The 27,072-nt window shown below is 44.1% G+C and overlaps 1 protein-coding gene across 1 annotated transcript in view; it reads left to right on the forward strand.

The window, feature by feature from the left end:
* BOK (BCL2 family apoptosis regulator BOK) overlaps positions 1-24,334 on the forward strand; it is a 56,690-nt gene extending 32,356 nt beyond the window's left edge. The window contains exons 3-5 of the mRNA XM_075863959.1: positions 5,632-5,760; positions 10,906-11,069; positions 23,691-24,334. Of these exons, the coding sequence (XP_075720074.1) occupies positions 5,632-5,760; positions 10,906-11,069; positions 23,691-23,816 (419 nt within the window). The 3' untranslated portion in view covers positions 23,817-24,334. The remainder of the gene's footprint in view (positions 1-5,631; positions 5,761-10,905; positions 11,070-23,690) is intronic.
* The last annotated feature ends 2,738 nt before the right edge of the window (positions 24,335-27,072 follow it).

Consider the following 27,072-nt stretch of genomic DNA (forward strand, 5'->3'; position numbering starts at 1 on the left):
CCATACTGATACTGAATAATACCTCCATACTGTTACTGAATAATACCTCCATACTGTTACTGAATAATACCTCCATACTGTTACTGAATAATACCTCCATACTGTTACTGAATAATACCTTTATACTACTACTGAATAATACCTCCATACTGTTACTGAATAATAACTCCATACTGTTACTGAAAAAAACTACCAAACCATGATCACATATTACTACAACATAGTGTCAGAAAAAACCCAATATTACCACCATACAGTGACCTTATAGAGGTAGATGCCAGTTATACACAAGATATCTGCAGACCATATAAGTGATTACAGTATAGTTATATCGAGTGACTCACAGGTGACGTCTTCTCAGATTGAAGTCGCTCACTTTCACCTTTTCTTCTTTATCCAGCCATGACCGCAATGACAACTTCTCCCGGACACGATTTCCTAATCCCTGCAGAATATGACACAGATACCTTTGACTCCTTGCTTTTCTAGCACACTCCCTAACTATTCCCTACCTCTACGCAAACTCCCTATACATACTATACTAGGTGCCCCACACAGTAATAGTACACACACCCTTTTGTTCCCCCAAAGGCCACACACAGTAAGTGCTATTTTTGTTCCCCTACACAGTGTTAGTGTCCCCTTTATAATTTACTCAGTGATAGAGCCACTTTTAGGGCCCTCACCCAGTAATAGAATTCCCACTCAGTACTAATACCCCTTTATCCCCACAGAAATAATGTCTCCACTCAGTAGTAATGCGGCCTTTTATGCCCCCATTCAGTACTAATGCCACTTTTTCTGCCACACTCAAATGCCTGCTTTATGCCCCCACAATAAGGATGCCCCCTTTTGTATGCCACTTTTTTATGCCCCCTTTTTATTACCGAATAGACTTATGAATTTTAACTGAGTTCCGTGGCCCTGTGTGGATGGCATAATGCAGTGATGTCATCGTGCCGGGCAGTTGACGTCATCAGCATGCTCCCGATCTCTTGTAGGCCTCAGGTCTAAACCAGGCTGTGGCCTACAAGAGCAAACGGCGGAGCAGGGAGCCAATGGCCAGGGGTTGGCTGGCAAATTTTAGTCTGCGGGGCAAGCACACAGCACTGGCCCAAGAGTAGCGGCCCATTCTGGGGGCACTGGGCAATTGGCGAGTTTGCCCCCCTAACACCGCTGCGGAAGAACTCTGCTACCTGTCAATGGAAAAATCATCCGCCAGGAGGAAAAATGTTTCTTGATGGCGGAGTACTAGAAAGCCTGACCTGGGAATTAGACTTTCTTGTACTCCGCCATGGGGAAACATTTTTCCCTCTGGCGGATGACTTTTCAGTTGACAGGAAGCAGTTACATGAAGGGGAATTATTTTTCCTTGACCTCTAGTTTCTATTGTGGCAAATTTACGTTTTTTAAATTTTTATACTGCTTTTTTTTGGTAGGTTCCGCTGGAGTGTTTGGACTACGTCGTAGATTCATTGGACTACTTCGATGATCTACTTTTTTAAAAAAAAAAAAATGGTGAAAGAGGGTTGCATGGGGGAGTTTAGATTTCAATAAAAAAGTTTTTCTTATGTCTGTTTTTTATAATACTTTATTATGGCCTTATTAATTGCTGCTGTCTGATTGAGAGCGTCCATTACTAAGAAGGGGCTTAGTGTTAGCCAGTTAAAAGGGTATCACTAACCCCTATTATTACCCCGGTTATCACTGCCGCGAGGGGAGTACGATCCAGTACCCAACCATCTGAAGCGACGGTAAGGCAGCAGGGTGGCCACAGGCTGGTTAGGGATAAAAAAACGTGGCCCTTCCCACGCTGGTGATGCTAGGCTGCAGCTGCTTTATTGTATCTGCATGGTTTTTGGCCATTCCCAGCCTGATATTACCAGCCTGCGGCCACCCCAGTACCCGCCCTTCTCTTCAGACGGTCGGGTGCTGGATCGTACCCAGCTCTTCCCTGTACTCCTGGTGGCGGTGGGTACCGGGGTAATAATAGGGGTTAGTGATAGTGTTAGCCAGTAATAAGGCTAAGCCCCTTCTTAGTAATGGACGCTCTCAATCAGACAGCTGCCATTACTAAGGTGGTAATGAAGTATTAAAAAACAGAGACATAAAGAAATTTATTTTATTGAAATGACAACTCTTCCACACAACCCACTTTAACCATTTTTTTAAAAAAATAAAGCTTAAATCAGCGAAGTAGTCCAACGAATCTACGACGTAGTCCAAATGGTCCAGCGGAACCTGCAAAACAAAAATGAGCAGTATGAAAAATAAAAATAAAGAAGGCTGCCCCAACAGACGTACAAACATATGAATAAATAGCTACCTTCGGAAACATATTAAAATAATTAGAAAAATTAGGCCCATAAAATAAAACATATCAAATAAAAAAAAATAAAAAATTATAACACCTTTCTTTTAAAGAGAACCTTTCACCTCCCCATACATGTGCAGCTGAGTTCAGCATGTAATGGGGAGGGCTGCACAAACTCTGGGGCACTTTCCATTTTTTTTCCTAGCCTCCTTCGTTATTTAGATATCAGTGCTGTAATATTAGGCGCCCGATATTTAAATAACCCCATGAAGTGTCAATGGGGAGGTAATTGCAAGGGGGCGTGCAACATCGCTGTGACACTGTCCAATCAGCTACGGTCAGCGTTACAGCAAGAGCTGGAGAGAGAGCGCGTGCGCGCAGCTCCGCCACCACTAAGGAACACGAGGAGAAGAAGAGTGAATTCTTCTTCTTCTGTTTCATGGCATCGGAGCTGTGCGCGCACGCACACTATCACTCTTTAGCTCTCGGCAGACAAGGACGACAAGACTGATCTCTCACCTGAGATCACAGTCTTGTACTTGCCTGCTAAGAACTGAAGAGTGAGAGCGTGCGTGCGCACATGATCTCCTCTCTCCAGCTCTTGCTGTTGACATTGTCCGTAGCTGATTGAGCAGTGTCACAGCGATGTTACACGTCCCTTTGCCAATTACCGCCCCATTGGCAGTTCATGGGGTTATTTAAATATCGGGCGCCAAATATTACAGCACCGATATCTAAGTAAGGAAAGAGGGTAGGAAAAAAATATAAAGTGCCCCAGAATTTGTGCAGCCCTGACCATTACATGCTGCACACAAATGCAAATCTGTGGGCAGGTGAAAGATTCTCTTTAAAGTGTAACAACTTTTTAAAAAACTTTTGACATGTCAGAAGTTTTGATCAGTGGGGTCCGAACACTGAGACCCCCCACTAGTCGCTAAAACGAAGCAGCAGTAATGCTCGGGTGAGCGGTGTGCCGCTTCAATTCTGTTTGGCTTTCCTTGGAGCAGTGTACGGGCTCAATAGAAAGTCTAGGAGTCCGTACACCGCTCACTCGGCTGAAAGTCGATCATAAATGAAGCGGCACAGCGCTCACCCAAGCACTTCTGCTGCTTCGTTTTAGCGATCGGTGGGGGCCTCAGTGCTCAGTCCCCCACCGATGAAAACTTCGGACATGTCACTATGATATATAAAGATATCTATTAATGCGATTGGTGCAAGTTTTAATGACTTTTTATTGAAAATGATTTGCACTTTTTGAGATATAGCTGCTTTGTATCCTGTATACAGAGCAGCTGTATATAGCGCTGAGACCTGAATCCATTAGGTTGCCTATTACCGATCACATCTAAGTTATGAACTTAGATGTGATCGGTAACAGCTCGATCCTGCAGGACCCACTGACACTGAATCCGTCAGTCCCGCTGACCTGACGGATACAGCGCTATATACATTATATAATATATTTATTTTAATTAGCGGGGGCAGGTTTATGGGGAAGGATTAGGGCCTGTTCACCTCAGCGTTGGCTTTCTGTTCCGGGGTTCCATGGGAGGTTTCCGTCGGGTGAACCCCGCAACGGAAAGTCAAACTGAAACCACAGCTTCCATTTCAGTCACCATTGAAATCAATGGTGACGGAAACATTGCTAATGGTTTCCGTTCGTCACCATTCCGGCAGGTTTTTGTGATGGAATCAATAGCGCAGTCGACTGAAACGGAAGCTGTGGTTTCAGTTTGACTTTCCGTTGCAGGGTTACCTCCGACGGAACCCCAGAACGGAAAGCCAACGCTGATGTGAACAGGCACTAAGGCTTCTTTCACACTATCATTAATATACGTTTACCTATCTTCCGTCAGAGGAAGAGAGGAACGATACGTTAAATGGAAAGCAACAGTTTCATTAGAATTACCATTGCTTTCAATGGTAATTCTTTTGTATCAGTTGCTTTCCGTTTGTCTGCGTTCGATAAGTTTCCGTTTTTTTTAAAGGAAATAAAAGTGCAGTCTGCAGAACTTTTATTTCTGTTCAAAAGAACGGAAACCTAGCGAACGGAGACAAACGGAAAGCAACTGATACAAAAGACTTACCATTGAAAGCAATGGTAATTCTAATGGAGCCGTTGCTTTCCGTTTAACGTATCGATCCGCTCTTCCTCTGACGGAAGAGAGGTAAACGTATATTAATGCTAGTGTGAACAAAGCCCAATACAAGTAAGATATTAATAATATATAAAAAAAAAAAAAAGGAAAAAACCCAGCTGGGCTTTGAACCAGCAACCTTCCTTCCATTTGTAAGGCAGACAAGCTAACCACTACACTATAGAATCCATCTTAGTCAATGCCTGTGAAACTGTAGTAGTTGAGGGTTTATCAGTCTATCCTGTCTGTGCTGCGTGTGGGTGGTGACTGGTCAGAGACTCAGTCAGACTGGCGGCCGCTGCTGCCGCATGCAGTGTGCACTGGGAGTGACTGTGAGACTCACCAGTCACAGCCCCGCTTGTAGCTTTCCCACGCTAATTAAGCACAGGAAAGCTACAAAGCCAGGAGTATACTTCAAGGGGGGGGGGGTCTGGGCGTTTTACTGACAGCAGAGGGCTCTATAGGGGGGAATTATCCCCCCACCATAGAGCCCTGACTAGTTACTATACTGAAAGGTTAGGGGGGTCTGAGCATCTGACTGACTGCTCTAAAGAGGGGGCAGAATCCCCCCCTATAGAGCTCTCTGCAGTAAGTCAGACAGTCAGACGCTCCCCCACCCACACTAATCCTTCCATTATAGTGATGTGAGGACTCTATGGGGTGGATTATTCCAGCCCCATAAAGCCCTTTGCAGTCCGTAAAATGCCCAGACCCCCCCCTTGCAGTATACTCACGGGTCCTGGTCCCAGCAAGGCAGGAACTTACCTTGTGCTTCTCGTCGCTCGACCGCTCCTCCTGCAGACTTGCTCCTCTCTGGCGGCATGTGCTGCGTCAGAGAGGAGGAGGAGTGTTTCAGACGTTCGGCACGTCTGCTATGTGCGTCTGCATGGCCCCTCCCCCCGGTCCAGTCCGTCCCGGGATGAAAATGCCGCCCTCCCCCGTTTGGGTAGGTGGTGCCACCTGAGGCGGTCGGCTCACCTGGCCTCATGGCAGGTGCGGCACTGTGTCTGCAGTCACTCTTAGTACAGAGAAATGAAGATACAATTACAACGTTATATGAAATAATATACAACTGAAAAGAAATCAGAAGTTAGAAGGAAAGTATATATTTGCCACTACACTGTCTTGACCCAAAGATTTAGTAACAACTATGTTCCCATTATTGTTCTTATATTGCAGGGGATGAGCTTGAATATATGAGGCCAGCTGTATACCGGAACATTTCCAGACAACTGAACATCTCCCTCACCTCAGAGTCTGTCCTGTCTGATGCATTCCTTGCAGTCGCTGCAGAGATATTCTCAGCAGGTACTACAGTTGGAAATTGTGTATGTGCTATTTTCAGTGGAAGCAGTCATCTTGAGTCTAGCTATGTTCACATGATTAACAAAAACTGAGCTGTTTTCAAGGGAAAACAGCCCCTGACTTTCAGCCGTTTTTTAAGCAACTTACATTTTTTCGGCGTTTTTTTTGGCCTTTTTTCTATTAGCCCAATGAAAAATGGCTCCAAAAACGGCTCAAGAAGTGACATGCAGCGTTTCTCCCATTGAACTCAATGGCCAGATGTTTGGAGGCGTTCAGCCTCCGTATTTTTAGCCATTTTTCGGGGCGAAAATAAGCCGCGTGAACATACCCTTAAAGGCATTTTCCAGTTTCAGCAAATAAAGCTTATTCATTTTATATTAAAAAGTTAAATCTGTCCTGGTCATGTGATGCACACACAGGTGCTCAGCTCGTTAACCCCTTCCCGCCGCAGCCCTTTTTCAGATTTAAATTTTCGTTTTTTCCTCCTCACATTCCAAAAGCCATAACGTCTTTATTTTTCCGTCTATATAGTCCTATGAGGGCTTGATTTTTGCGGGACGAGTTGTAGTTTTTCATAGCACCAATTATTTTGCCATATAATGTACTAGGAAACGGGGAAAAAATTATTTGTGGGGTAGAAAATGAAAAAAACTGAGATTTTTATGGAATTCACTGTGCAATTAAAGCAACATATTAACTCTATTCTGTGGGTCAATACGATTACGGCGATACCAAATATATATAGTTTTTTCTATATTTTACTACTTTTACAAGTAAAAACCTAAGTGTAAAAAAAGAAAATTTATTTTGTGTCGCCAAATTCCGAGAGCCATAACTTTTTTATTTTTCTGTCGATTCCGGCTTATTTTTTGCGGGATAAGCTGTAGTTTTTAATGATAACATTTTGGGGTACATGCTACATTTTGATCACTTTTTATTTCATTTTTTGTGGGAGATGAGGGAACTAAAAAAATAGAGATTCTGGCGTTTACAATTTTTTACATTTTACGGCGTTCACCGTGCGGGTTAAATAATGATATATTGTAATAGTTCAGACTTTTACAGATGCAGCGATACCAATTATGTTTATTTATTTATTTTTCTACCATGCTCTAGGGGGGAAATGGGAAAAGGTTTTTTTTTTTTAACTTGTAGTATTCTTTTTTTTTTTTACATAAAAACACAACTTTATTTTTTCATTAGTTCCCCTAGGGGACTTCAACCAGCGATCGTTAGATCGCTTGCATGATATACTGCAATACTAATGTATTGCAGTATATTGTGATTCTGACAGGCAACTATTAAGCCCTGCCACTCGTTACTGAAGTGTCGGCTGTAACAAACAGCTGACACCAGCATCGTATGGAGCGGGTTCACTCCGTGAGTCCGTTCCATACTTCCCCTACCCGACTTTTGCATATGAATACGTCAAATGTCGGGAAGGGGTTAAAGTACCATTATTAGAGTTCTGTCTTGTACTCTCTATGACTAAGGCCTGATTCACACTAACGCTGCGCATCTCGGACGTGAGAAACTACAGTTTTTCACATCCGAGATGCATCCGTGCTCAGCGCTGCGGGATGCGATGTCACGCATCCCCCATAGTTGAGAGTCTATGGAGGGATGCGTGATACGTGAAAAGAACGGACATGTCATCTTCCCACGGACCCTTCACACGATCCGTTGAAACAACGGCTGTGTGAACGGCCACATTGAATAACATAGGTCCGTGGGACGGCCGCTGTTTCAACACCCGTCCCACGGACGTTTAACACGTTCGTGTAAATAAGGCCCAAGACTTATTTTCATCCTTTGGAAGTAAACAATGAAGGTTCCCATTCCAGAACAGCAAGCAGAGATCTTGAAAACCGAGGAATTGACACAAAAATTACGTTGCATGCCCAAAAGTATGTGGTCACCCGAACATCACACCTATGAGCTTGATGAATATCCCATGCCAAAACCAAGGGGCGATAATATGGAGCTGGCCGCCGTTTTGCAGCTATATCAGTCTCTCTTCTGGGAAAGCTTCCCACAAAATTTTTGTGCCCATTCATACAAAAGAGCATTTGTGAGGCCAGGCACTGATGTTGGACGAGAAGGTCTGGCCACTTGAGTTACACACCAAACTCTTGAAACCGTGTCTTGATGGAACTTGCTTTGTGCACTGGGGCACAGTCATGCTGGAACAGAAAAAGGGCAGAACCCCAAACTTTTCTTCAAAGTTGGGAGCATTCATCAGACTGCCAGAACCATGAATTATCACTCCACAGTCCAGTGGTGGTGTGCTTTACACCATTCCAGCTGACGCTTGGCATTGTACATGGTGAGGTCAGACTCGTGTGCAGCTGATCGGCCATGGAAACCAATTTCATGAAGCTGCCAACTCACAGTTCTTGTTCTGATGTGACTTCCTGAGGCATTGTGGAACTATGTAGTGAGTGATACAACAGAGAATTGGCAATTTCTTATGCATCACACACTTCAGCATTCGGCGGACCTGCGCTGTGAGTTTGCGTGGTCTACCTTTTCGTGGCTGAGCTGTTGTTACTCCTAGATGCTCTCACTTCACAATAATAGCACATACAATAAACCGGGGCAGATAAACTGCACAAACTGGCTTGTGGTAAAGGTGCCACAGTTAAAGTCATTGAGCTCTTCAGTACCACCCATACTGCTATCAATGTTTGTCTCTCAGGATTGAATGGCTGTGTGCTTGATTTTATGCACCTGTTTACAATAGGTGTGGCTGAAATACCTGCACTCAATAATCAGGAGTGGTGTCTACATACTTTTGGCCATATAAAGTATGCATTACAAAATTGTATTCATTATAATATGAGGAAGCTTTATTTACTGAAACAGATGTTCCCCTTTAACTGGTTGCCGACTCAAAATTAGAATACTCGTCCTGATCGGCAGGTGCTTGCCGCATTAGAACGAGCGTTCTCGTCCTGCGTGACACACAGTGTGTCTGCGTGATCAGGAGCGGGGCAACGGCTGCAATACACAGCCGCAGCCCCGCTTTTGCAGCGGAGAGAAGAGAAACCTATTCCCTCCGTCATTAACCCTTTGAATGCCGCGATCAAAGCTGACCATGGTATTCAAAGTGAAAACGAGAAGGGGGACCCCCCTTTGATCGCATCACAGGTAATCTCTGTGACGCAATCAAGGCCCATACCCTGTATGGCCGGACAGCCCAGGGACCATTGAAGGACCTGGGCTGTCTGACCATATTTCCTGTTGTTAGGGTATACTGAGATATGCCCTAACAACTGCCTGTTATTATCAGTACAGAGGCTAATGTACTGGCATATAGATATACACTACCGTTCAAAAGTTTGGGGTCACCCAGACAATTTTGTGTTTTCCATGAAAACTCACACTTATATTTATCAAATGAGTTGCAAAATGACTAGAAAATATAGTCAAGACATTGACAAGGTTAGAAATAATGATTTTTATTTGAAATAATAATTTTCTCCTTTCGTCAAAGAATGCTCCACTTGCAGCAATTACAGCATTGCAGACCTTTGGCATTCTAGCTGTTAATTTGCTGAGGTAATCGGGAGAAGTTTCACCCCATGCTTCCAGAAGGCCCTCCCACAAATTGGATTGGCTTGATGGGCACTTCTTGCGTACCATACGGTCAAGCTGCTCCCACAACAGCTCTATGGGGTTGAGATCTGGTGACTGCGCTGGCCACTCCATTACAGATAGAATACCAGCTGCCTGCTTTTTCCCCAAATAGTTCTTGCATAATTTGGAGATGTGCTTTGGGTCATTGTCCTGTTGTAGGATGAAATTGGCTCCAATAAAGCGCTGTCCACAGGGTATGGCATGGCGTTGCAAAATGGAGTGATAGCCTTCCTTATTCAAAATCCCTTTTACCTTGTACAAATCTCCCACTTTACCAGCACCAAAGCAACCCCAGACCATCACATTACCTCCACCATGCTTGACAGATGGCGTTAGGCACTCTTCCAGCATCTTTTCAGTTGTTCTGCGTCTCACAAATGTTCTTCTGTGTGATCCAAACACCTCAAACTTCGATTCGTCTGTCCATAACACTTTTTTCCAATCTTCCTCTGTCCAATGTCTGTGTGCTTTTGCCCATATGAATATTTTCCTTTTATTAGCCAGTCTCAGATATGGCTTTTTCTTTGCCACTCAGCCCTGAAGGCCAGCATCCCGGAGTCGCCTCTTCACTGTAGACGTTGACACTGGCGTTTTGTGGGTACTATTTAATGAAGCTGCCAGTTGAGGACCTGTGAGGCGTCTATTTCTCAAACTAGAGACTCTAATGTACTTGTCTTGTTGCTCAGTTGTGCAGCGGGGCCTCCCACTTCTCTTTCTACTCTGGTTAGAGCCTGTTTGTGCTGTCCTCTGAAGGGAGTAGTACACACCGTTGTAGGAAATCTTCAGTTTCTTGGCAATTTCTCGCATGAAATAGCCTTCATTTCTAAGAACAAGAATAGACTGTCGAGTTTCACATGAAATCTCTCTTTTTCGAGCCATTTGGAGAGTTTACTCTAACCCACAAATGTAATGCTCCAGATTCTCAACTAGCTCAAAGGAAGGTCAGTTTTATAGCTCCTCTAAACAGCAAAACTGTTTACAGCGGTGCTAACATATTTGCACAAGGGTTTTCAAGTGTTTTCTAATCATCCATTAGCCTTCTAACACAGTTAGCAAACACAATGTACCATTAGAACACTGGAGTGATGGTTGCTGGAAATGGGCCTCTATACACCTATGTAGATATCGCATTAAAAACACAATTTGTTTTCAATGGGATGTCAGAGGCGGAACTGCGGCAAAAAAGGACATTCCGCTTTTTTTTTTCCGCGAGAAAAATCAATGGAAGGTGGTTTGGACATTTTTTGACGCAGTTTCCATCTCAAAAACAGCGCCAAAAATCTTAATGTGAACTGAGCCTAATTGTTTCACCAGGGAGTTTGATAAAACTTTAGAAACTGTTTGTTACATCTGACTACTGTCATTGGTCCGCATTAGATCTCCCACAATTCATAATTTAGAGACCATAAGCCTGCGAGTGTTGTTCATTAGCATATAGTCATTTTATGTATGTTTCTATTTTATAATCATGGTTTTTTTTATTTAATGAACTCTCATTTGCTTCTGCAGGGATCACATGGGGTAAAGTGGTTTCACTGTATGCAGTGGCAGCTGGACTTGCAGTTGACTGTGTAAAACATTCTCAGCCGGCACTGGTTCTGACCATCGTGGACTGTCTAGGAGAGTTTGTACGCAAGACCTTGGTAACCTGGCTAAAGCGGAGAGGAGGATGGGTAAATACCTTATTATCATAACATTCTAGGAAAATCCATCAATCTTTCACACTTAGCTCCGCAGTTCCACATGCTTTGCAACCATTTTGTTATTGCATCAATTCATCTAAAATTAAAATAAACGAAAAAATATCCTATTATTTTGTGTATACAGCATCTATTCAGACCTATATGTCTCCATGATGACAGATGCAAAATCTTTATGTTGTCTGCTCCTGCAGTCGTGTTAGGCCAGGATCACACACACAGTTTTGATGCCGTTTTTAGTGCGGTTTTTAGCTTAGTTTTTTTAAACGAACATAGGAGTGGACATAAAAGAAAGGAAAGGTATAAAGAAAATACTGATGCATCTCTTCCCTTTGGATCCACTTCTGGCTTTGGCTAAAAAAAAAAGAGCCAAAAACTGCATCAAAAATGGTGTGTGTGATCCTGGCTTAATAATAGACAAATTAAGGTTCAGGTATGTTGAATTTCAACATACCAGATTCTTTGTTACCTCAGGAGATAAGTCGCTACCTGAGCTTGCATGTTTATATTGGAGTTGGGAGAAATAACTGCTCAATTGGCCAGCAGTTCTTTATTTTGTGTTGCCACCTTTCGGCTAGGTTCACAGGTACCTCCCTTTGGGTATTGGGTTCAATAAGGCTGTTTGAAACAATCCACTGAATGACCCCGTCGTATGTAACTACATGCCTATACAGTTGGATATGTCAGCCATTGGCTCAGGTTGAATATGCTATTAAATACAATTGAGGCCAAGGTACACCAACACTCTTTTGTCATACGTTGGTAAATGATAGTCTACGGCACATTAGACATTCTTTGGGAGTCCAAATGTCTTGTGAACCTAGCCTAAACCTAACGCTTCCTTCTTGATTCTCTGCAGGATTTATATTTGTTACAAATCCATTTTCATATTTAGCACCAATGTATTCAACAACATTTTACCATTAGGGAGTACAAAGAATGGCGGACATTGTAGACAGCGTTAGCCAAGATCTTCTTTAAATAATGAGATAGATAGAATGGTGGAGGCAGAAATATTGCTACTTTACACAGAAACATAGCAACTCCTTGATACATTTTTAGGAGCCTCACACACAAGCGTGTTCGGTCTGTGATATACGGTCCGTACGTCGGCTGCATTTCCCGGACCGAACACACTGCAGGAAGCCGGGCTCCTAGCATCATAGTTATCTATGACGATAGGTGTCACTGCCTCTTCACGGAACTATTGTCCCGTACTGAAAACATGATTACAGTACGGGACAGTTGTCCCGCAGCGAGGCGGTGCCACATAGCGTCATAGATAACTATGATGTTAGGAGTCCGGCTCCCTGCAGTGTGTTCGGTCCAGGTAATGCGGCCGACATACGGACTGTATTTCACGGACCAAACACGCTCGTGTGTGGGAGGCCTTAATGTTCCTTTTGCCGGGTGTGGTCTACACATTGTACAGCTGGCTATTTATTATTGCCGTATAAGCGATATTTATCAACACCAGAACTTTTCTATTTAGAGGGTTTCCAAATATATTTATAATTAAAGGGATTGCCTCATGTTTCTGCGGCTTCATATGGGCAAATGAGAAGGGTCCCTGAACTCTCTTTTACGTCCACCAGCCTCTATCTTGTACCCTATTGCGTATACTTGGTGGGCACCTGAGGAAGGATGGCATACTTATTCTCAAACACAAAAAAAACAAAGAAAAAATCAGCACCGTTCCATCAGTGTAGGGTGGAAAAGTTCCTGTTTAGACACACGACCAGTGTCCCAAATAACCAGCACACTCCAAGATACAAGACAGCACTCCAATTGTAGGGAAAAATAGGATCACTTTAATCACCCCTTGCGACGTTTCAGCCCTACTCCATGGGGCCTTTCTCAAGCAATCTATACTCAAAGGCAGATACCGACTTACTTTGAAATAAAAAGAAAAAATATGGGCTCGACAGGCTGGAATATATTAAGTGGGTCCATTGGGAAGAAGGAACAGAATACTAATTTTAAATGACACCATTTTGTAAAGTAAGTTTGCCCATTGTTACCGATTAAGTAGGGTCCTTTTATTTTAGAAGTAAAACTTTGTAGTACCCATGCAGCGACTAGTGGGCAGCAGGTGAATGGCTGCCCACAGGTGTGTTTTGGTCCCTTATTTGCCTGGGTCCCTGACAGCAGTACAACCTGTAGTGCCCTGTAGTGTGACCCGGTCTGATGGCACACTTGGTTCTTAAGACTTTGAACCATGGCTTCTCCCTAGGGACCTGTATAAGGCCTAATGAAAACAACAGTAGTGATTTTGTGGTCCGCGAAACCATGGATCCGTTGTCTGTGTTTGCGGTTTATTTGTCCGCAAAAAACCTTCCACTGTGTAATCAGTATTCATGGATCCGCAAAAAAAAAGGAAGGCAGGAATTGATGTGACCAGTTTGTCCCAACCCCCTGAGTAGGTCAGATGATCGTTGAATCACATGAATTCCCTAGAGTCATTTGGCAACGTATGCGCAATAATGGATGATACACAGACGGCAACCCCTATGCTGTCCGCAATTTTCAAGATCCCATAGACTTGTATGGGCGAGTCCTTGCCGCAAATACGGACAGTAAAATGAAATGTCCTGAGTTTTCCTGGCCCAGAATCGTGGCCCCCACACAGATCTGTGAACATCATGGTCATGTGCATATGGCCATATAAATGAATGGGTTCATGCAAAAAAAAATTGCAGATAGCACACGGACAAAAAAGAAACAAAACACGTTTTTTTTGCATGAGGCCTTAACTCTTTGTTGGCACTCCATTGGTGTCACGTAGGGTTTGTGGACCCACTGGGCCGTACCGCCTTGGCGGTATGGCAGCTGGCCAACAGGGCGCAGGTCAATGTCTATAGTTCGTATAGGGTACCTGTGGCAGCTCGGACAGTAGCAAGGCAGGCTCGGCTGGGACTAGGCAGCAGGTAGATGTCAAGCAAGGTGAAGCAGGTCAGGTGTGGAATACAGCACGGCACGACTTTGGCTCAGCACAGTACTCGACCAGGATAGTACGGAATGCAGGGAACAGGAACACACTAGGAGACCATTGCCTAGACAAACTAGGGAAACAACAACAACGCTCAGGCATCGAAGCAGGGGGCCGGACCCCTCTTATAGTCCAGGGTACTGACGACCTGATGCTTCATCAAAGTCCGGTGCGCACGCTGCCCCTTTAACAGCGGGCACGAGCGTGCCCGTGCGCCCTACGGGATCCGGCTGAGGTGAGTGGAAGCGAGTGCTGGCGTCTCCTGAGGAGGAGACTGTGGCCTGCGCTCGCCGACTCGTGGCTGCGGCTGTCATGGGGAGAGTGGCGCTGATGGCCCGTAGCCATGGACATGACAATTGGCAACTTTATTGCACTATTTGTCAACACCGTGGCTTTTCTATTTAGAGGATTCTTTTCCTCCACTTAGCATCATCTATTTCATATTTAGAAGCACCTTTCTCTAGGTGCTTATCTTGGTTTATTTTATGCTCCATATTATTTATCCTTGGTCATTTTCTCACTGAGCTCCTCCTACAACTTTGATATATTTCCAGTTTGGCTGCTTTTCTATCTCTTTACCTCCCACACACATCTGTCACGCCATCGGTATATGGCCTACCATGTGGCTTGCAAAATATATCGTAATAATTTACAAACTATAAATTTAATACAAATACTTTGCACACAAATACTACAGCACTTATTTTAATTCCGGAATGGTGCCCTTAGAATTTTGTCCTAAAACCACACACACACACACACACACACACACGCACACACGCACACACGCACACACGCACACAGCCTTTCTTGGATTGGGTGGAGGCAACCCTAGAAAAATAAGTTTATTTTACAAACATTTTACCAACCCTATTGTGTTGGTAAAACAATTGCCGTATGACACTTGAATTGACTGGTGTCTTCCCTCGCACTCCTTCCGTTGCATGGGGATCAGATTCGTACATTTAATCCTTCTTACATTTAAGACCCACTGCTGGGAGTCTGTGTGCATTTAATTCTGACATTTCTTTTCTCTTCTACCCCATCCATAGAAACTGTTGTCTTTGCAATTCCCCAGGGGATGCCTACAATAACCAGTCTTTTAGCTTTCAGAACTAGACATCCTGTTACTGTACATTGTGCACCGCTCACAGTGGTTTCTGGTTTCTAATCTGCTCTGACTATACATCCGTCTTCCTAGTTCGCTCAATTTCACTTAAGAATAAGTCCAAAGAAAGCATACGGAAATTAGTATCACACCATATTTTAATAATGACTAGGAGCTCAAATGACTCTTAAGCTGGATTAAGAGGTCTGTGACGCAGTTGAAATACCAGGAATTCATTGGGAATCTAAGTCCAGTCTGTGGCTTTCAGTCCTGATTCCATTTAGATTACTTGGTTTCTGTTATTCAGATAAAGTAATTTCAGGTTCATTGAATGCCATTCTTAAGAGGGTTTCTATAGTATCCGCCTATAATACAAATGTCATCTTAATATAGTGTTAGCATAAACAAACATATTGGGACGATACCGACATACACTCCGTCTATAAACCGCCCATAAAGATGTGAACTAGTGAGTGCTCAGAACCACCTCTTTACAGCTCCCAGAATGACTGTCCTGGGCTGTTTATTGTGCCTGGCATTCAGCTGAAAAGGACATTTGGGAAGAGTATTGTAAACTGCTGTCTGTCTGTCAACTGCTCCCTGCCAATGAACATCTCCTGGAGTGTTCCCGTTCCCAGAATTGCCATTTTGGTTGAGAGCAGATGACAGATATGGTGGCTTTCCTTACAATGCTCCTCCTACAAATTTGAAGCTGGATGTTAGGCCCAGTTTGCAGCTCCCTTATCACTGCTTGTGGGGCTGTATAGTTGGAGCTCTTAGGCCTCATGCACACGACCGTAGTGTTTTTCTGGTCCGCAAATTCCAGGACCGTGTTCCGTGAAATGTCATCCGCAGTTCATCCGTATGTAATCCGCAGTTCATCCGTATGTAATCCGCAAAATGCGGATGAAAAAAAAAAGCCTAGGTAAAACAGGATGACGACAGAACTCCTTCCCCGTCGTCGCCTAGCAACACTTCCGCAAATCCGCAAAACTGCGGATGACACACGGAGGTGTATCCGCAATTTCCACGGGCCCATTGACTTCTATTGGCATGTCCGCATCGAATTTGCGGCCCGTAATAAGACATGTCCTGAGTTTCTGCGGCACGGATTTGCGGACATGCGGAGACCCATGAAAACACGGATAGTGTGTATGGGCCCATAGAAATGAATGGGTCCGCAATTCTCCCGTGGATTTGCGGGGGAATTGCGGACGCAAAAACACGGTCGTGTGCATGAGGCCTTAGGGTATGTGCACACACACTAATTACGTCCGTAATTGACGGACGTATTTCGGCCGCAAGTAGTGGACCGAACACAGTGCAGGGAGCCGGGCTCCTAGCATCATACTTATGTACGATGCTAGGAGTCCCTGCCTCTCCGTGGAACTACTGTCCCGTACTGAAAACATGATTACAGTACGGGACAGTTGTCCTGCAGAGAGGCAGGGATTCCTAGCATCGTACATAACTATGATGCTACCGTGTTTCCCCGATAGTAAGACACCCCCGATTGTAAGACGTATCGGTGGTTTCAGGGGGGTCGGCTAATATAAGCCGTACCCCGAAAGTAAGACATATGTCTTATTTTCGGGGAAACACGGGGGTATTGCCGCCTCCTGCCCACTTCCGCGCCGCCCCCCTCTCCATACGTCACCGCGCCGTCCTGTGATGGCGCGGGTACTGAGACTGTACCTACGCGATCAGCGGCAGGAGCACGGCTGTTATACACAGCCTGGCTCCTGCTGCAACTGCCGGAATCGAAGCGCGCGCCGATTCCGGCAGTTTAACCCATTAAATGCTGCTGTCAATAGTGACAGCGGCATTTAATGTGTTTGACAGAGGGGGGAGCTCCCTCTGTCACCCGATCGGCGCCCCCGCAAACAAATCGCGGGTCGCCATCGGGTTTCCATGACAGCCGGGGGTCTAACAAAGACCCCCAGGTCTGCCTTCAGCATCTGCCTGTTAGGCGATGCCGGAGGCATGACCTAATATGTTGCCTGTCAGTTTTACACTGACAGGCAATAATGCTTCGGTATACTAAGTATACCAAAGCATTATATATGCGATCGGCACATCGCATAGTGAAGTCCCCTGGTGGGACTAAAAAAAAAAATGTAAAACAGTTAAATAAAGTTTGTGAAAAAAAAAAAAATAATAATTCGACAATTTTTTTCCAATATAAGACATACCCCGAAAGTAAGACATAGTGGGGCTTTTGGGGATAACAAGAAAGTAAGACACTGTCTTACTTTCGGGGAAACACGGTAGGAGCCCGGCTCCCTGCACTGAGTTCGGTCCGGGACTTGCGGCCGAAATACGTCCGTCAATTACGGACGTAATTAGTGTGTGTGCACATACCCTTTGTTTAACCAGTTATGGAAAGTTAAACGCGTCTGTCTCTTGACATTTCTAATGTTCCTTTATTGTGTTTAATATAATGGAGCATTACAGAGAAAAACACACCACCCCAGACAGGGGCGTAACTAGGAAAGACTGGGCCCCATAGCAAACTTTTGACTGGGCCCCCCCCCCTCCCCCGGGTGTCACACAACCCCCCCCCCTTTGTAGATAGTGCCTTTTTTACAAACCCCCCCTTTTGACAACGCCATACAGCCCCCCTGTAGATAACACCATACAGCCCCCTTTGTAGATATCTACGGGGGGACTGTATGGCGTACTCTACAGGGGGGGACTGTATGGCGTTCCCTACAGGGGGGACTGTATGGCGTTCCCTACAGTGGGGGACTGTGTGGCGTTCCCTACAGGGGGGGACTGTGTGGCACTATCTACAGGGGGGGCTGTATGGCGCTATCTACAGGGGGGACTGTATGGCGCTATCTACAGGGGGGACTGTATGGCGCTATCTACAGGGGGGACTGTATGGCGCTATCTACAGGGGGGGCTGTATGGCACTCTCTACAGGGGGGGCTATGGCACTATCTACAGGGGGGGCTGTATGGCACTATCTACAGGGGGGGCTGTATGGCACTATCTACAGGGGGACTGTATGGCGCTATCTACAGAGGGGGCTGTATGGCGTTATCTACGGGGGGACTGTATAGCGTTCCCTACAGGGGGGACTGTATGGCGTTCCCTACAGGGGGGACTGTATGGCGTTCCCTACAGGGGGGACTGTATGGCGTTCCCTACAGGGGGGACTGTATGGCGTTCCCTACAGGGGGGACTGTATGGCGTTCCCTACAGGGGGGACTGTATGGCGTTCCCTACAGGGGGGACTGTATGGCGTTCCCTACAGGGGGGACTGTATGGCGTTCCCTACAGGGGGGGACTGTATGGCGTTCCCTACAGGGGGGGACTGTCTGGCGTTCCCTACATGGGGGACTGTATGGCGTTCCCTACAGGGGGGGGGCTGTATGGCGCTATCTACAGGGGGGACTGTATGGCGTTATCTACAGGGGGGACTGTATGGCGTTATCTACAGGGGGACTGTATGGCATTATCTACAAAGGGGGCTGTATGGCATTATCTACAGAGGGGGCTGTATGGCGTTATCTACAGAGGGGGCTGTATGGCGTTATCTAGAGGGGGGGCTGTATGGCGTTCCCTACAGAGGGGGCTGTCTGGCGTTACCTACAGGGAGTCTGTATGGCGTTCCCTACAGGGGGGGTCTGTAGGGAACGCCATACAGCCCCCCCTGTAGGGAACGCCATACAGCGTCCCCCCCCTGTAGGGAGCGCCATACAGCGTTCCCCCCCTGTAGGGAACGCCATACAGCATTCCCCCCCCCTGTAGGGAACGCCATACAGCGTCCCCCCCTGTAGGGAACGCCATATAGCGTCCCCCCCCCTGTAGGGAACGCCATACAGCGTCACCCCCTGTAGGGAACGCCATACAGAGCCCCCCCCCTGTAGGGAACGCCATACAGCGTCCCCCCTCCCAAAAAAATGCGACCTACAGTGTGTCCTAATAAAAGACATGTATCCCCTATCCACAGGATAGGAGATACATGTGTGATCGCTGGCATTGATAGGGAGAACGGGGGACTGAAAGGGGTCTGTGTCGGCAGCTCTGTAGAAATGAATGGAGCGCTGGTCACGCATGCGCACAAGCGCGACCGGCGCTCCATTCATTTCTACGGAGCTGCCGACACAGACCCCGGAAGTCCGAAGTTTGTGATTGAGAACTTCAGGGGACTTTTAGTCCCCCGTTCTCCCTATCAATGCCAGCGATCACACATGTATCTCCTATCCTGTGGATAGGGGATACATGTCTTTTGTTTAATGGCAGAGCGGGGAGATACCTCCCTGCTCTGCCGTACTGTTCAGTGGCGTCCCGCTGTAGCGGAGCCTCCGGCCATGGTGGGGGCCCGTGCCGGCGGGCGACACGGTCCCCCTCATGCCGCGGGCCCCGTAGCAGCCGCTACTGCTGCTACGGCGGTAGTTACGCCCACTGACCCAGAGGCTTGAAGACGGTTACTAACAAAGGTTTAAAATGGTTGTTTCATCAAGACAATCCCAAAAGGACCTCATAGAGGAGGGGTCCCAATTTAAGACCCTGTCTATTGGCCAGAGGAGAAACAAGAAACTGTTAAGGATCTGCCAGGCACAGCTTCTGTATCCACGCCCATAGGTAATCAGTCTGCACCTGCTTCTATGTCTGTGAGACTGACTCCATCTTCCACCACTCAGGATGGCAGGCTTAGGAGTGGGAGAGCCTATCACAGCCTGGCCAGATGGAGCTAGCTCCCGCCCTCTGTCTATTTATACCTGCCTTTCCTGTTCCTCCTTGCTTGTGTTTCTCGTTTGGTTTCCTGGCCCTGCTGCAGCTTCTTGAACTATTTGACCTTGCTTCATATTGACCCTGGCTTACTGACTACTCTCCTGCTCTGCGTTTGGTACCTCGTACACTCCTGGTTTGACTCGGCTTGTTCACTACTCTCCTGCTCTGCGTTTGGTACCTCGTAAACTCCTGGTTTGACTCGACTCGTTCACCACTCTTGTTGCTCACGGTGTTGCCGTGGGCAACTGCCCCTTTTCCCTTGCTTCTGTGTACCCTTGTCTGTTTGTCTGTCGGGCACTTATTGAGCGTAGGGACCGTCGCCCAGTTGTACCCCGTCGCCTAGGGTGGGTCGTTGCAAGTAGGCATGGACTGAGTGGCGGGTAGATTAGGGCTCACTTGTCTGTTTCCCTACCCCCATCATTACAGAAACACTAAGAGCGGTTCTCACTCTGGCAGACCTGGCCAGTCCATGTATTACATGGCCAACATTTTAAAGTTTCTTTGGACACTTTCATAGATGGTTTGTTGCAGTGTAGCTTGCCATGTGGTGGTGTTTATTTGTGGGGGTGGGTTTTATCAACCAGATGGCGTAAAAAAGCCCAATAGTTGCAATTTTGTGCTACTTTTGCCACTTTTGTGGAAAGAGGATGTGACATTGGGGAAATAAGCGATCGCCCGACAAATTATAATTTGACAGAAAACTGGCGCAAATTATAGCTGGCGTAGATTTCACTATGGGGCATAGCACTGAGGTGAGCATGTGTTTTTTAATTTATTTTTTGTGCCGACGGGGAACAATGAATGGCGCATGGCCTAGCCAAAAGATGCGACGCATTTATTAAAAGGCTTTTGCCTCTTAAATAAGGTATCGAATGAATGGCGCATGTCCGCGGGCTTGCGTCATGATTGTGGCGCATGGCCCAGCCGAAAGATGCAACACATTTATAAAGAGGCTTTTGCCCCTTAATAAATGTGTCAGAGTCTACTCTAACTTTACAGTCTATTAAGACTGGCGTATAAAACTTCCCCCTTTGACATGTGAGGGTGGGTTTTTTTATACATTTATTCAGCGAATAATTCCCTGTATACTGTCCTCACTGTAAAGACCTGACCCGGAGGACAGTATTGGGGGAAATATGTATAGCTATTTTATGTTTTACTATTTTTCCACAATAAAAGCACCTTTTTATTGAAAAAAAAAAAAGCTTTTGCGTTGCTGTAATCCGAAAGCCATAACTTTTTTATTTTTTATTTTTACATCAACGTAGCTTTGAGGGCTAGTTTTTTGTGGGACAAGTTGTTGTTTTCATTGCCACCATTTTGAAATACATACAATTTATTAAATTATAAACTTTTATTCTTTTTTGGAGGAGGGTTTAAAAAAAAAGTTCAACTCATTTTGTTTTTTACACTATATTCACTATTAGGTATAAAAACATGTAAATGTTATTCTACGGGCCATTATGATTGCAGCGAAAGCGATACTATATATGAATAGTTTATTCTTATTGTTAATAAACTTTATTGACCTTTTTTTATTCTAGTCCCTTAAAGGGACTTCAACATTCCAATTTTTTAATCCCTAATACACCATGTTCCAAATTATTATGCACATTGGATTTAAGTGTCATAAACATTTAATTATTTGTTTTTCAATTAAACTCATGGATGGTATTGTGTCTTAGGGCTCTTTGGATCATTGTAATCAATCTCAGACACCTGTGATAATTAGTTTGCCAGGTGTGCCCAATCAAAGCAAAACTACTTAATAAGGACGTTCCACATTATTAAGCAGGCCACAGGTTTCAAGCAATATGGGAAAGAAAAAGGATCTCTCTGCTGCCGAAAAGCGTGAAATAGTGCAATACCTTGGACAAGGTATGAAAACATTGGATATTTCAAGAAAACTTAAGCGTGATCATCGTACTGTGAAAAGATTTGTGGCTGATTCAGAGCACAGACGGGTTCGTTCAGATAAAGGCATAATGAGGAAGGTTTCTGTCAGACAAATTAATAGGATTAGGAGAGCAGCTGCTAAAATGCCATTGCAAAGCAGCAAACAGGTATTTGAAGCCGCTGGTGCCTCTGGAGTCCCGCGAACCTCAAGGTGTAGGATCCTCCAGAGGTTTGCAAGTGTGCATAAAGCTATTATTCGGCCACCCCTAAACAATGCTCACAAGCAGAAACGGTTGCAGTGGGCTCAGAAATACATGAAGACTAATTTTCAAACCGTGTTGTTTACCGATGAGTGCCATGCAACCCTCGATGGTCCAGATGGATGGAGTAGTGGATGGTTGGTGAATGGCCACCATGTCCCAACAAGGCTGAGACGTCAGCAAGGTGGTGGTGAAGTCATGTTTTGGGCTGGAATCATGGGGAGAGAGCTGGTAGGCACCTGACGGTGTGAAAATGACCTCTGCAAAGTACGTAGAGTTTATGACTGACCACTTTCTTCCGTGGTACAAAAAGTAGAACCGTGCCTTACGTAGCAAAATTATCTTCATGCATGACAATTCACCATCTCATGCTGCAAAGAATACCTCTGTGTCATTGGCTGCTATGGGCATAAAAGGAGAGAAACTCATGGTGTGGCCCCCATGTTCCCCTGACCTCAACCCTATTGAGAACCTTTGGAGCATCCTCAAGCAAAATATCTATGAGGGTAGGAGGCAGTTCACATCAAAACAGTAGCTCTGGGAGGCTATTCTGACATCCTGCAAAGATATTTAAGCAGAAACTGTCCAAATACTCACAAATTCAATGAATGCAAGAACTGTGAAGGCGATATCAAAGAAGGGGTTCTATGTTAACATGAAACTTGGCCTGTTAAGTTTTTTTTGATTGAAAGAACTTTTGATTGCTGTAAATATGACCTCCTGATGCTGCAAATTCAACAAATTACCATTTTAGTTCTCTTTACAACCTTTAAAATGTTTTGATCTCTGTTGTGCATAATAATTTGAAACAGTGAATTTTGAGTTTTTTACTTCTAAAAAAAACCTGTTATCATTAGGAGATTTGTTCAATAAAATTTGCATTATACTCCAACGGTTGATGGCTTGAAGATTATACTGACTGTCATTTGCATCGACTATTTAGGAAAATCAGCGAAAAATTACATTTGCATAATAATTTGGAACGCGGTGTATAAAACATTTAAATACTCCTGTATCATTGACATGCAGGGCCTAATATAGCCGTGGCAGTCCAGGGGGCCTTTCTTAGGGGTGGCTGCCATGGCAATCCATCAGCACCCCATGACAATAGGCTATATGGAACAGGGTTGATGAGACCACTTTTTTAAGAATGGCCCACGCTCTCTTTGTTGCTCATTCTATTTAATGAATTAAAAAAATATTTTAAATGTCTGTTATCTGAAACGAATAGCTAAATTATTGGGACATTAAGGAAGATGATACTAGATGGTCTGTTCACATTTGTGTAAATTCTGTTTCATTAGGTTGCTTTTTTAAAGTTCAGAATAGTGTAGTATGGTGTGCGATTCTAGCCAATCAAAACTGATGGACTCATTATAAGTCAATAAAAGTGGGGAGGGGATCATAACAGGTCATAATAGATCCGTCAAACCGATCATATTGGAATATGACGGATTATAAGGGATACATCATATATATCACTGAACCTAAACCATGACACTAGTGTGAATGAAGGCTATGCATGGTTTTGCTTTTTTCAAATGTGTCTTTCAAAGCTGTATGGATACTAATTCTATTTTTCCTTCTACAATTTACAGACGGATGTAACAAAATGTGTTGTCAACACTGAGCCTGGTCTACGATCCCATTGGTTGGTCTCCAGCGCCTGCAATTTAGGTCACTTCTTGAAGACCGTAGTATTTTTTCTGCTTCGAGAGCGGTAAACTCTTGTCATGGCCCATTGTTCTGGACTAATTGCAGCTTCGATGACAAGTCATTTACTGCTAGACATTGCTTTCATTCATTTTCTTTGGCCTGATCCGACCACTTCTCTACACTCAACTCCTCATGGAATATACATGTTCACAAGAATGAAAGTTTGGCTCTGACACGGATTTATAAAGAGACACCAGACAGTGTTGTCCCATTCCCATCGTCTCAGTGCTATTCCTGTACAGACAGATTTTGGCACTTCCACTGCTTCCGCCTGTACTATTCATGAACTCTTCAAAATTAACCCATTATTCTTGTGATATGGCTGAACCAAAACATGTCCATGCACAAAGTAAATCGCTTACACAGACTGGTCTAACTGTCAGAAATACTACACCAGTATTACACATGATAAAGGAATCAGACTAGTTCTACAAAATAGGATTGTACTCGACTTGTCATAGTGTATTTTGTCATGTTAGTACTGAATGCTACCCTGATCCCCAATAAATTGCACCCTATGACTGACCCCATATTATGCAATTTTACTTAAAGAAGAATTAGCACTTTAGTGTCTAGTCCTATGCCAATTACACTTTATATGTTCCTAATCCAATAATCCCATTTTAAGACTCTGGAGAGACAGAAAGACACAGATTCTAAATAGTCACCATTCTGAAATATTTCCCAACTTAAAGTGAAATATTTAACACCATGAAGTATTTTGGATCCCGTGCTGAATAATTTCTTAATATATCCTTATATATCCGTTTCTCTGATGCAGCTCCTCAGAACCCCCACATACAACCCCTTGCAAAAAATGATGTACCGTAAATCACCACAATTATAGGATACTCACCCAGTTGTTTTACTTCATAGCAAATACACAAATCTCAGATGTGACATAAAACAATGTTTGTTTAATTGCTGATACTTCTGGCTTTGTGAAACATAACTCAAACAAATGAAATTAAATTATTTTAATTAATGGAATATTTTTGTCAAGATCAAGTAGGGGGAAAAAAATATAGAATCAATCACTCGAGAATGAGTAAAAATTATGTAATCTTGTAATTTGCATTTCTAAAACAAATACCAACTACAAGACTAAAAATGCTAATTAGTCAGCAGTTAAATTGGAATGCTTACAGACCTTAAAGGGGTTTTTCAGCCACTAAAAAATGAATGGCCTATCCTCAGGATAGGCCATCAATAGCTGATGGGTCGGGGTCCGACTTCCGGGACCCCCGTCGATCAGCTGTTTTGAAGGGGCCGCAGCGCTCGTACGAGTGCCTCTTCCCCTTCATTTCTTCTTGCTCACTGTGTCGTCGATACGCATTTAGCGGCGATTCACAGGTACGGTATTGCAGCCTTTTCTCCAATTGAAGTGAATGAGAGAAGAAGGCTGCAATATCTGTGAATCGACGCTAAATGCGTGTCAACGACTTATAGTAAGCACAAGCGCTGCGGCCCCTTCAAAATAGCTGATCGGCAGGGGTCCCAAAAGTCGGACCCCAACCCATCAGCTATTGATGGTCTACCCTGAGGATAGGCTATCAATTTTTAGTGGCTGAAAAAACCCTTTAACCCCTTTAGGACACAGCCTGTTTTGGCCTTGTGGACACAGATGATTTTTTCAAATCTGATATGTGTCACTTTATGTGGTAATAACTCCGTAACCCTTTTACCTATCCAAGCGATTCTGAGACTGTTTTCTCGTAACACATTGGACTTTAGGTTAGTGAAAAAATTTGGTCGATAAATTCAATATTTATTTGTGAAAAACGTCAAATTTTAGTAAAAATTTGCAAAAATTAGCATTTTTCTAAATTTAAATGTATTTGCTTGTAAAACAGATTGTAATACCACACAAAATAGTTACTAGTTAACATCCCCCATATGTCTACTTTATGTTTGCATCATTTTTTTTCACGTACTTTTACTTTTCTAGGACGTTACGAGGCTTAGAACTTTAGCAGCAATTTCTCATATTTTAAATAAAATTTCAATAGGCCATTTTTTCAGGGACCAGTTCAGTTCTGAAGTGGCTTTAAGGGCCTTATATATTAGAAAGTCCCCATAAATCACCCCATTTTTAAAACTGCACCCCTCAAGGTATTCAAAACCACATTCAGAAAGTATTTTAACCCTTTAGGCGTTTCACAGGAATTAAGGCAAAGTAGAGGTGAAATTTACAAATTTCATTTTTTTTTGCCAAAATTCATTTGTAATAAAAAAAAAATCTGTAACACAGAAAGTTTTACCAGAGAAACGCAACTCAATATTTATTGCCCAGATTCTGCAGATTTTAGAAATATCCAACATGTGGCCCTAGTGTCCTAATGGACTGAAACACAGGCCTCAGAAGCAAAGGAGCACCTAGAGGATTTTGGGGCCTCCTTTTTTTAGGAATATATTTTTAGCATGTCCGGTTTGAGGAGGTCTTGTGGTACCTAAACAGTCGAAACCCCCAAAAAGTGACCCCATTTTGAAAACTACACCCCTAAAGGCATTTTTCTAGGGGTATACTTAGCATTTTGACCCCACAGTTTTTTTGCAGAATTTAGTGGAATTAGTCTGTGAAGATGAAAATCACCTATTTTTCTGTGGAAACATAGAATTTTTTCATTTTTACAAGGAATAAAGGAGAAAAAGCCGCCCAACATTTGTAAAGCAATTTCTCCCGATTACGGCAATACCCCATATGTGGTCGTAAACTGATGTTTGGACCCACAGCAGGGCTCAGGAGGGAACGAGGGCCTTTTGGATTTTGGAGCGCAGATTTTGCTGGATTGGTTTTTAGTGTCATGTCGGATTTGCAACGCCCTGGAGGGACCAAAACAGTGGAAACCCCCCAAAAGTGACCCTAATTTGGAATCTACACCCCTCAAGGAATTTTTCTAGGGGTATAGTGAGCATTTTGGCCCCTCAGGATCTTTTTTAGAGCTAAGGTGACCAAAAAACAGCGATTTTGGCGCTTTAAATTCTTTATTTATTACAGCGTTAACCGTGCGCAATAAATTACGTTTTCATTTATTCTGCCGGTCAGTACGATTACGCCGATACCATATGTGTATAGTTTTTTTTAAGTTTTGCAGCGTTTGCACAATAAAATTACGTTTCTATAAAATTATTTATTTTCTGGGACACGCTATCCTGAGCCGTAACTTTTTTATTTTTTCGTCAAAAAAGCTGTGGGAGGTCTTGTTTTTTGCGGGACGGGTTGTAGTTTTTATTGGTACCATTTTGGGGTAAATGCGATTTTTT

This window comes from Rhinoderma darwinii, chromosome 4 (genome assembly GCF_050947455.1).
Source record: "Rhinoderma darwinii isolate aRhiDar2 chromosome 4, aRhiDar2.hap1, whole genome shotgun sequence".
NCBI lineage: Eukaryota > Metazoa > Chordata > Amphibia > Anura > Rhinodermatidae > Rhinoderma > Rhinoderma darwinii.